Source organism: Lepidochelys olivacea (assembly GCF_965140295.1).
Source record: "Lepidochelys olivacea isolate rLepOli2 genome assembly, chromosome: 7".
NCBI classification, from domain to species: Eukaryota; Metazoa; Chordata; order Testudines; family Cheloniidae; genus Lepidochelys; species Lepidochelys olivacea.
The window spans coordinates 34,507,358-34,519,883 of record NC_140417.1 but is presented as its reverse complement, the minus strand read 5'-3'; the positions used below and the strand labels follow the sequence as shown (position 1 = coordinate 34,519,883).

The 12,526-nt window shown below is 40.3% G+C and overlaps 1 protein-coding gene across 2 annotated transcripts in view; it reads right to left on the bottom strand.

Moving 5' to 3' along the window:
- Positions 1–982: 982 nt before the first annotated feature.
- FAM120A (family with sequence similarity 120 member A) overlaps positions 983–12,526 on the bottom strand; it is a 118,044-nt gene continuing 106,500 nt past the window's right edge. Inside the window, exons 17-18 of one of the 2 annotated variants that reach the window (XM_084633548.1) lie at positions 6,683–6,779; positions 983–2,882 (exon numbers count right to left, since the gene is read on the bottom strand). In XM_084633548.1, the coding sequence (XP_084489674.1) occupies positions 2,571–2,882; positions 6,683–6,779 (409 nt within the window). In that variant the 3' untranslated portion in view covers positions 983–2,570. The remainder of the gene's footprint in view (positions 2,883–6,682; positions 6,780–12,526) is intronic. The other variant, XM_084633549.1, reaches the window with a different exon arrangement.

Here is a 12,526-nt window from a genome sequence, read left to right as displayed (position 1 = left end):
GTAAGCCCATGTAGATGTTCTTATTCCAGAATTAGGGTGCCTTTTTGGGGTTAGTTTATGTTGCTTGGTCAGGGGGTTAAGCTAAACCAAGAAGAGCCTCTCATTCTGGAATATAAGTACCTGCACAGGGAGTTATAGTGGTATAACTATACCACGTAACTGGAAAAAATTTCCTGTGTAGGCAAGCCCTAGGCGAATATCCAGGGTAGTGCTTTCACCCTCACATTGGCTTGGCAGTGGCTGCTGCTCATCGTGAGCCTCTCCATAAGGCAAAAACCACAGCTAGTGAGGCATCCTAAAGGTCAAGAAACCCAGAATCTGTTCTGAGGACTGAAAGAAGGGATTCTGTGTGCCAGAAAAGCCACATTAATTTGTTTTTCCTTGGTTATTTGTTCAATTTGCAGAGAACCAGAACAGGGCACAGGGTACCATTTCTTTTGGGAATTAAAGCTTCTCCTTAGGAAGATTCTAGCATCTTAGCTTCTGAAATTCTGCTTTTCAGTGTTTCATCCATTTTTGCTAATACAAAAATACGATAGTTTCTGAAGTAACCACAACAATAATTATTTTGCTTCTCAATTTGCTATTTACTGCATTTTTAATTCTCTCTGCCAGCAGGGCCTTGAACTGGAGGCTTTGGTGACTAACTTATGTCATATTTCAGAAAAAATATACCTTCCCCCACTCAAATTTCAGACCAATTATATTTTGTAGCAGCCCTCAAGAGTTAAGTTGAACACTTGCAACTTACTAACCAAGTCATGAAACCTGCGTTATTCAACAAAATGAATAGGACTGAGCATTGTTCTCATCAAGGGCAACATCGCCCTACATAAGGATGATGACAAAGTGCTTTGCTTCCGTTCTCTACATGCCAGTAGGAGATCATGTCATTCACTAACAACCAGCTTATTTGTGCACAGGAAAACTTATTCACAGTATGTTTAATTAAAGGTCTACATGACAATAAAAAAGGCATACATTATTTTATACTAAAAGAATAAAGATTTTTATTAAGCATTGTAAGTTGCATTCAATAGCCTTCAAATACACCACACCACAATCCATCTACAACCAATCAAACCCAACAGTAGTTCATTCTTGCACAATCCATGAGTTGGGGCAGAACTCCCTTCAACTTACATTAAGATACCTACTTAGCTCTTGCGGGCAGGGAATGGGGAATTACACCTCATTTCTGATCACTAATGTGTGATGAAGAGCATCAGGAGAATTATATGAAAACGAATATAAAGAAATGATTCTGATTTTGAAGTACATTAAGTTTGGAAACACTAACAAAAACATCAAAATGATACAGGTATATTTGCTTATACTAAATTCTTGATGGGAAAGTTCTCAAGAACAAGCCATTTGTTTCCTGCTACAGAAGGGGGTATTTTTTGAAGATCAAAGCTTTTTTTGTTTTTTTTGTTTTTCACAGAATTTCATATTTGCTAATATGAAGGCATAAAACAGCAACAGAGAACAATAATGCATACAGCAATGAGTACACCAGGGTAACGTTGATATTCAAAAAACGGCTAGATAATTTTTTTTTTAAAGTTTTAGAATAAATGCAACAGAGGTCAATAATCACAAAATTTTAAGGTTAGAGCAAGATCAGTCAATGACTAAACATAGTTAACATCTTTTATAGGACTATTACTGATTATTAGCTTTTTGTTTTGCAAATGGGCACAGTACTTGTAAGAATGGAAGAAAGAGGACAATAACATGCATAATATTAACTACACACTTTAAAAATCATGAACCATGCAGAAGTTTAGCTCAAATAGTAGTACTAATGGTCTACGTCTGATTCAAAACCACATAGTTCATTGATCACGGATGCATGGTATTAGTCACAAAAAGTTTCAGAACACATTGTGTTTATTTTGAAAGGTCATTTGTATCTTCTATGATTTCAAGTTTATCTCCATTTAACTTTCTTGTAAAGTATGTATGATGTATATTTAAAATCAGCAGAACTGCAATATTACTCTATAATTTTTAGTTTCGATAGTTTGCACATTTTAAACACAAAAGAACCACATCAACAGTGATGAAATTTGAGAAAGAAAAACTGTGGTTGTGCCTTTTTTCCCCCAAAATCATAAATCAAAGCCTTAAAGAAAGCTTTATTGTGACACAGTAATGCAAAATCAAATATAATGGCATACATATGGTGCCAAGTACTAAAAATTATATTTTAAGCTATATATACTTAAAGACTGCCAAAATTTGTTTTCCTTATATTTCAAGAAACAAAACTACAAGCTTTTGTCATAACCAGTTTAAACTTTATGTATACTTCATTTTAAGTGCGGGAGTCAAATGCTCTTCATTCTCTTTCTTTTTTGTTTTATTGTAGCATTTTGACTACAACTGGTTAAAACTAAAAATGTGTTGTTTAAATCTCTGACATCAAAGAGGGATCCGAATTTCCAAAGTCCTCATTTTTCTCTTACGGAAAGGAAAAAATGTACGTAACTGTAGGCTCTCTTTCTTTCCAGATATTCCTAATCCTGACCCTTCCCAACATCCTTCACCCTCTATAAAAAATAAGTTTACTCTTCTTTTTTTAAGACAGCAGCCTCAAGAGTATCATCTTTATGGCAAACACTGTCTGCATTTAGTGCATTTAAGTGAGGATTTGTATTGCACATTTTAGAGTCATTACTCAAGGCACTTTCAGACTGGTTGGAACCCCGGACGTCTCCTGTATTCCCATTCATCTGGGAAGCTGGCTTCTCCTCATTCACTACTCCATTTTCAGCCAGGGATCCATCTGAAGACACAATTGAGGATTTAGATTCCTCTGATTTTGACTTAAGTTCTTTGGCCACTTCTTCTGCTGAAGCAGCATAAGGAGGTTTGCCCTATTTTAAAAAAAGAGAAGACATTATTAAAGAAGCTACCATTGTATATTTGTAACTGATTATCTTGACACCACTTCCGATAGCGTGCTGCAGAACACAGACAGAAGTATTACATGTTAACTTGGAATATTCCAAACATGATCTACTGTTGTAACAAGAGTTTGCATACCATACTAAATTCCCAGATTAGCATGGATTTAAAGACTGAACATATCAATCTACAGACATGGAAAATTTACCTCACTGTGGAAGGGGTGCACAAGGTCAAACAAAGCATCTAATGCCAATTTCATCTTTGGGGAACAACAGACAATATATCTGGGCTTCCCCTAGCTTATGCAGTCAAGAAACCAACTTTTTTTTTTTTCCTTCAGTTAACCAGTTACAGAATTAGCTTTTTATGACCAAGAGCCAAAAATGGCAGAGCTGGCTACCATAATTATGATTACCATAATTCAAAGAATTTCAGTCCTTAAAGGAAAATTAATGTGAACACCTTTTAGCTCAGCCCAGTTTTCTGACATGCCCGTGGGAAGTTGCACTTTGCACCAGGTGCAATAATTACACTGTTTAGACTGTACAATTAAGTAAACAAGAGTCAGGAAATGCCAAAATTAAGATTCAGCACATGATGTTAACTCTGTGTCCTCATTTGCACGCAGTGTAGTCTAATGATATGATTACATACTGTTTCTCAGATACAATATAAAACATTTTTTAACAAAGGTACAAGTAGTGTCATGTAATACCATGTACTGTGCATATGTAAGAGACAGCCCATGAAAGTGACTTATATTCAAAATGCACAATAAATACTCAGAAAACATACCACAGATGAAATAAAGCCATAAAGCTAATATTGAAAATGTAGACTTACAGGGCTTGAGAATTAAAACTACATTTAACTTTTCATCAGTTGCAATAATAAATCATACAATTCCAAAACACACAACAATCAACATAGTTGTTTCTTTTTAATTTAGATTGCTAAGTGACAACTTATCACATTGTTACAAACACAAAACACTTAAGGCTTGTATACATGTACATGCTCCAGCTTGTGGCAAGATGGAGCATAAATCTACCCTTAGTAGTTTTAGTAGCTTGCCAGGCACTAAATGTCCATGTGGACCCTGCTAAAGCACACTAGCTGTTCTCCCCAGTGTCCTCAGATAAAGGAGTAGATTAAAGCAAAAAAGCAAAGAAATGAATACATTAAGGACATGGTGTAAATCTTACAATTTCACAACAACAATCTTAACTGTAACCATGGGAAATATTAGTTAAGGTATTTCTGAATTGCTGGGTTTTTTTGTTTTGGTAAAATATTCAAATTGCTGTCCCTTAGTATTAGTGTTGCATAGGTGGCTTGCTAGGAAAGTGTATAATATCAATATGAAGCATTTGAGGCTGATCAATATTGTGGCACCAGTGCTCACATATTCTTTTTAGGTGTCCTATTCAGGTTGTTTTTTGCTGTGTTAATATTTTGAAACTACTAAGAAAGCACAGCATATATTCTGAGTCAGAGTTAAGGGTGTTATCCTGTGACAAAATATATATTTCTTTATACGTCGTAAGAACATATTAATTATAGACCAGCCACTTGTCCCCTCCACTCCTGCTGAGTAGCACCTTACTTTACAAGTCGTCTCAATGAAGTCATTGAAACTCTTTGAGGGTTAAGATGCTACTTATTCTGGGTACTTGCTCTGCTTTGTGCTGTCTGTTTGCTCTAACCTTCCCCCTCCTCTCTTAGGGCTTGTCTACACTACCTGAAGCATCAGCAGGCAGCGATCGATCCAGCAGGGGTCGATTTATCATGTCTAGTACAGACGCGATAATCGACCGCTGAGCGCTCTCCCACCGACTCAGTTCTCCACCAAAATGAGACACGCAAGCGGAGTCGATGGGAGTGCGTCAGCTGTCAACTTACTGCAGTGAAGACACCATGGAAAGTAGATCTAAGTACGTCGACTTCAGCTATGCTATTCATGTAGCGGAAGTTGTGTATCTTAGATCGACCCCAAGCGGTAGTGTACACAAGCCCGCAGTCTTCACATCTCAGCTTCACTGCACACCTGCCCCCTTACCCTCTGCTCCCCTGCCCTGTTCCTATCCCCTTTTTTCTTTTTCTTTTCATTTAGCTGAACCCCTCCTAACTATACCTACCCCTCAAAAAATAACTGGAACTAACATGACATTTGCAGCCATCACATTGTTCATTCTGCTTGCGTGTGCTACCTCTTTCCCCATCCTGTGTCTGTCTTGTCTACTTAGACTGTAAAGTCTTAGGGGTAGGGACCACCTACTACAGTATTTGTGTGGTGCCTAGTACAATGCGGCTCCATTCTTGGTTGGCCCTTACACACTACCGTAATAAACATAATTAATGACAAGGAAGGGTATCAAAATCTGGCCGTATATCTGCAGTGGAAGAGTTACAATATTCATTTCCTTACGATATCCATTTCCTTGCTTTTAAGTGCTGTCTGATACCCAAAGACTGAAATACCATGGAGACTGGTCTACCCTCTCAATCTCAAAGGTACTCCCTGTGAAAGAGACTTATGACTCTAGCAAACTTGGACTGCTGTGCAAATACTATATTGGTTCTATGGGTAAACAGAGGCCCCCTGTTTCCAGGCCTGTGAATTCAATACAGAATTCCAGCAGAATACTTTACACTGGGGTGCTGGTAATGAGAATTAAAGCTTTAAAAATACAGAAATTAACACCAGATACACATACACACTGAAATTTAGATCCATTTCCACAGACGTTGACAAAGAAGATAGGATGCAATAACTACAAAGAAGTAAATAGAACAAGCTTGAATTTTTACATCCAGAAAACATTGAGTTTTACTTGAAATTAAGAGTTCCCTCATCTCTCACAAGAGAGCACTCCTCTCGCTGTTAGCGCCCCACCCCGCCAACTCCTATCTGCTACTATCCATGTGACACAATGCAGAGCCACGATACATTTATCATGTACTTTTATCCACATCATCTACTAGCTGCCCACTAATCCATCTCCCCTGGGACTCATTTAACTTGCAAAAGTGCTGAGTAGCTGGAATAAAAGACTGAACAAAACTGGGGGAAATGTGAAGCTGAAACAAATTGGCATTATATGTGTAACACCCATATGCTTCAGTTACACGGTTTCAAAGAACCATGGAAAAGGTAGAAGCTATGATTTATGGACTCTTTGTACCATTACCAAAAGATGGGACTGTGTAACCACATGGCACAGAGGTTGTTCCATAATTTCCTATTAATATTTACAGTGAGTACTCTAGAGGTAGAATCCTAGCACTACCTGTTGGTTTGGGTTTTTTTTGTTTTTTTTAAAAGGAATTGGGGGGCCAGAATGAAAGTGAACAAAAACTGGGGGAGTTGGCCGTGGGGAATATAAAATACCAATTTGTTTCAACTTCATATTTCTCCTTAGTGTTTGCTCACTGATTTCAGTTAAGGTCCCACATCCCTCCCCTACAGCTGATCAGGATTGTCCATATGGGACCCATATTCTTCATTGCAGGGTGCATTTTCTCCTCTAATCAGATAACTAAAGCTTGCTTCTGAATGAGATGGAACAACACTGGGAGAACTGTCATCACTGTCCATATGGTTTATTGTTTCAGTGACCAGTATATACCATGGTAGCTACAAGAAGCACTCTATCCTGCCCTTCTCCCACGAGCTGTCAGCAGCAAGTCCTACTGGCCTAGGGAGCCTGTGACCACACTAGCCTGTAAACCAGAGTTATGGAAGTAAATCACACCACTTTATTACCTGAATTGCTCCCTGGTTTTTATAACCTCTCCCATAGTACCTTCCACCTCTTCCAAATGTTCTTATCACTGGAGTGGAAATAACTCCTCTAGGACGCCTATGTGTATTAAAGAAAAACAAACAACAAATGCATTTAAATTTTGTTTAAAAATACCTTAAACTAAATAGAATAAAGGGTTTTTTTGCTAATGCCATCTAATTATTATAGAAAAGTTTCACTCCCTCCCCATCCCAAGGAACAACCTGATTAATCATTCAGTGTTTTAAGATTTTTACTACTTGTGAGAGTGCAAAGTCTATGATTTGTGTTTCTAAAATCTTGTTTTCCTAGCAATAAAATGGCTATTTCACAATTTCACTTCAGAACAAGCAATGGAGAAGTACTTTCAAACTCTATGGAAATGCTTTAAATTCTTATCTAGTTATCCTTAAAATTCCTTTAAAATACGTATCAAATTTTCCATCAGTGGCTAGCATACATACTAAAAGCCTGGCAAAAGACAGCCATTCTGGACTATTTATTTATATTCATAAGACCATTCTTTCCACTGAATAATACTTCCCACCCACAATGTGCAAATATGATTCAACAATGCAAAGCTACTGCAATATTAAAGCTGGTCAGTGATTTAAGTGCTTATGAAATGGAAGGAGTGGCTTGAACCATGCCTAGTCCAGGCAGACACCGTACAAGCTTATCAACACAGTTCTGCTACACTCTCTTAATTATGACTTATCGTTTTGGAACACTCTTGAGCAGAGCTCCAGTCACACCAAATCATATAGCAGGGTTTCAAGTTATCTAAATGAGGATTAGATGAGAGTCCACAGATTTTAATTTGCCCTTCATTACAAATTTTGAACCCAGGTTCCAGGGGTGGAAGACCCACCTACAACCCACATTTATGCTTTACAGTAAGCAATTACATAAAAAAACCTTAATGTACTCTACCACGATGTCAGGACTTTCATTTTCAGTATTGGATCTAACAGCAACAGGACTGCTCTGACTTTACTCCAAGTACATATATCAAAACCAATGGGCCAGAGCCTTAGGCCTGGCCCAGAACAGGAATGAGAAATAGGATAGCCAAGTCAGGTCCACAGGAGCAACTTAGAATCAAAGAATTATAGGGTTAGAAGGGACCACAAGGGTCATCTTGTCAAACCCCCTGCCAAGATGCAGCATCTGTTGGGTCTAACTCATCTAAGACAGATGGCTTTCTAAGCCTCCTTTAGAAAACCTCCAGCGAAGGAGCTTCCACAATGTCCCTAGTAGGTTAGAGCAGTCTCAGGGCTGTTCTATGCTGTGCTGGCTGCACCAGCCCCCACTGAGCCATTCCAGCAACTAGTGATTTCTGCAGCTCGGCATCCATGCCTCCTTTCCCGCATAGCTGGCTCTGCACAACCTGAGGATTCCCCTATGCCAGGAGGGTCCCAAAGTAGCTGATTTTGCTAGCTTTAAGGCTGCTTTGTGCTGCCAGACTGGGACAAAGCAGTCAAAGGAGGAGCCAAGTTCCGATCCAATGTTTCCACTTATTCCACTCCTACAATTTGTTGTCATCTTTGCTGTGTTATGTCTAATTTAGATTGAATCACCTCAAGTGCCAACCCCAGTCTCTGTATGCACATCCACAATGCAATAAGAAGTAATAAATAATGAAATTAGAAGGAAACCAAAAGAGGAAATGAATACTTTACACATCTGACCCCTCTTATTTTAATCTGGTATGCATTTTTAAACCAATTTACAAAGAAAACAAGACAGACCCATCCCATTTACTAATTATATTTAGGATGAAGTGACTGTGACCTCTAGATAGTTCAAAAATAGGATTTTGCAATTCAGATTTCACATCTCACTGTATACTGATGGATCAAAGTTAATGAAAGTGAGTTGGTCACACTTAACGGTATGGAGAAGACTGAAAATCAGTAGATTGCATAGATAAGCCATTTGAGAATTAAGTTGCAAGGAGTCAAGAGAGAACAATGAAGGTAAGCCTGGACTTGAACTGCCCTCTGTTAAGAGGGAGGAGATGAGAAAGTGAGGTGAATTAAGTGACAAAGCATGGACAATGTTGTCCCTGTCCCCTGTTTTCAGTGCAGAGTAACTTTTCCTCTTTGGTACCAAATCAAATCCACAGATGAAGTCCTCAATCATTCACACACCTGTTTTGAGAGGACTCTGACACCAGGGTGTATTTCCTGTCAGCCTTTACGTGGACTGCCACTTTCCGGTGAATGACAGTTTTCCCCCCCTCTGAATGATCCATTTTTAGTAGCTCTACATACAGAGAGGTGAGCTTCCATTATGATTTGGCTGGAAAAGAGCGCGTCTGACATTGCAAAGAATTTTGTTTTTTGGAGGTGGTAACAAGTCTCCCAAAACAAACTGCCTACCCAAACATAGCATCTTTAGTTCATCCTCTCTCTGGCAAGCTATTACCAGAGAGTGTCTTTACATCTCTTTTCCATCTAGGTACTGCTGGAAAGGATTACATCCTTGCAGCAATTCGACTGCTCCCCCCGACACAGTGAGATCCCTATTAAGGATGTCAGTTTAGCATCCTGATTATAGGTGTCTGGGTGCTAGTGATTGTGCATTTGCTTTGCTTCTTCTAGTACCCAGAATATGGAAGGGCTCCTCTCCAATGCAAACGAGTGAAGTGAATTACTTAGACGAGCAGACGCACAGTGGGTATGTGAGGGTGCCTTCAAAGAACTAATGGTAATGCCCTAGCCACTACATATCATAATTATATGCACAGATATTCTGATCTTGGACCCCGCCCCCTTGACTGTGGCAATATACATCACCAGAACTCTTCCACAAGCAGTGTTGTCATCAAAAGTACTATATTTAGCTTACACCAGGGTATTGAACTCATTCTATGGATAGGGCCAGATTCCCCTTTTAATTAATGCCCATTATTGCCTGCACTAGCCAAGAAACGGGGAAACACCCAGGGAACCATTTACAACGGACAAGAGAAGCCTGGAATATAAGATGAGGGAAAAAGTAAATTGTACATGGACTTTGCATGATCAGAGGATGGTGTACAGGGATTGGTTCCTACAACATAACCAAGCCAATCCCAAAACATGTGATACAGTGTATAGTAAATGCAACATAACGTATAAATGTATACAAAGAAAGAGGTTTTCTGTGTAACTTTGGATATGTAGTATGCCCTATACCTACTCCTTATGCCTGAGTCTGATCAACTCAGTATTGCTTTGCTGCATGAAAAATAAAAATACCTAAGTGATAAAATCTGGAGTCAAATGGCGTTCTTGGGAAGCCAAGTGGAAAGAAGTCTCAGGGGAAATCTCAACATATAAAGTTGGATGACACTTGTCTGGAATAGGTAAAACTAACCTCAGCGACAAGACTGAAATAAACCCAAAATCCATACTTCTGGAGTAGATTAAGTAGATATCCCTAACTGTAAGGGTCACTATCTAACCGTAAGGAAAATAATATTTAAACCCTTTTAATGCCAAGTATGAAATTAAGTCAATGTGTTCTAAAAAAGTGTGTAGTATGTAAAAGAATACATGCTATATCAAGTAAAAGCAGCCTTATGTGATACGGAGCAAGAAAACCTGCTCTCCTATCACCACAAAAAAGTGATATATTTAGTGCAGAAAAGGTAACACCAGAGGGTGCAGGCTAAAAAAATTAACAAGGGTCCAATAACAAAGATAAATGTAAAAGCACTGCAACCCACGCAATGTTTTTCCTACTCAAATACTACTTCAAGGCAATACAAGGTCTGAAAAGTCCCAAATGTGTAGGGCTCTTTGCACCTGGGGGACTCTTACATGGGTAGGTGTAAGATCTTACAGACAAAGTTGCCAGCATCTGGGTTCACTCTGGGGGAATAGTATCCAAATTGCACAGTACGACTGAAATACTGAGACTTTGATAAAGTAAAAACTGCCTATGCTGGTAATAACAAGTATTGTGTAACAGCTGAAATGGATTACTTCTGGTAGGACCCAGGGAATGTTATTTAAATTGGACTATGTTCTGTTTCACATCTAAATTTCCTGTGGTAATAAATGAAAAAAATATATATTTTGTACCAGTTTTTTATAATGTAATTAAAATAAAAGCAAAGTTAAAATTACAAAAGAATGTTTTAAAGGCAGAGCAAGCTTATAATGTAAAATTACACCCTGATAGGCTATACTATAAAAGGGAAGCTTGCACTCACTCCCTGGTTCATACTTTAGTTTAATGATAGTCCAAATAATTACAACTACTCTGGTCTTAATATGTTGCTGAGTAATAAACTTACAAAAAAGCACAAAAAACAGGAATATAATGCAAATAAAACAAAGAAGAAAAGGAAAAGAAGTGGAATATACGCCTAGCCTGACATGAGTAACTGGACATAGATGAGGCCTTATTTCTTGGGAGACAGTATTAGGGAGGTAAATGGCTCAGCAGGCTGGAAACGGAATGTCTGTGCTAACTATACTCCTGGGGGAATTCTGCGCCACTGTGCACGCACAGCATTTATGTCCCCTGCAGATTTTTTTGCTTCCCTACGGAAAAATGACTTTCTGACAGGGAAGCAAAGGGAAGCCACAAGAGCAGTCATGTAACCCTCCCCAGCAGTATATTTTGGGTGCCTGGGGCAGACGGCGGAGAGGTAAATCACTGTGGGGCAGGACCGGGGAAGACCCGGCTAGTGGCTCCTACCCTGCGCCAGGCTCAGCTGCTAGTCTCGGCTAGGCTGGAGAGGACGGGACTTCCTCTTCTCCTGTATGGCATCCTGGGCCAGGTCAGACTCACCCCCAGATTTCTCCCCCAGCTGCAGGAATCTCTGCGAACTCCTTCCCCCCAAAATACCCTTCCTGCACCCCTCACTCCTCAGCTGCAGGGGGAGGGATGTCGGTACTGGGAGCTGCTCCCCCATCTGCCCAACCCCTGGGCATCCAGACCCCCTCATATCCAGACCCTCCCGCCAAGCCTCACCTCCTCCCCCAATGAGCCCCACTCCCTATGCGCCTGGACCATTCCGACAAGCCACATGCACCCGGATCCGACCCCCACTGAGCTCCATTCCCCCAGCATATGGACCCCCCACACCCAGACCTCCCTGCCAAGCTCTATCCCCCCCCCCACCCAGGTCGTAACCCCCGTGCTAAGCCCCAACCAACTTGACTTGGACCTCCATTACTGTTGCACCCAGAACTCCCCAATAAGCCCCTGTGCATCCAGATCCCCACTGAGACGCCTGCACCCAGATTGCCCCACACAGAACACTCTCAACCCACACCTGAATCCCCCCGCACTAAGTCCTCCACACTCGGATCCTGACTTGCTGAGCCTGCCTGCCTGCACCTGGCACGGAGGGGCTGGGCCCTGGGTGTTTCTGGGGCAGGTCCGGTCCTTGCGCAGTGTAAGGGTTGGGTGCAGCCTCACTGCTGAATCCGTGTCCCAGGGTGAGAGAGCTGCACAGGGATCTCCCACTTCTGTGCAGCCAGTGGCCTGTGCTCCCCAATGCCATGCTGGAGCCTCCACATTTATTTGACAAATAAAATTTGCAGAATTTTAAAATATTGTCTGCAGAATTTTAAATTTTTTGGCACGACATTTTTTAATTTTTGGCACAGAATGTATAGGAGTATAACTAAGACAGGTAAATGGGTCAATAAACTAAGAGACAGAAAGCCTCCACTAGCCAACAAAGGGGGAACACCCAGGGAACCATTTACGATGGACAAGATAGGCCTGGAATGTAAGATAAGGTAAAAAGTAAGTAGTGTGCGGACAGAGCATGGTGTACAGGGATTAATTCCTACAAAGTAACCCAGCCAATCTCAAAA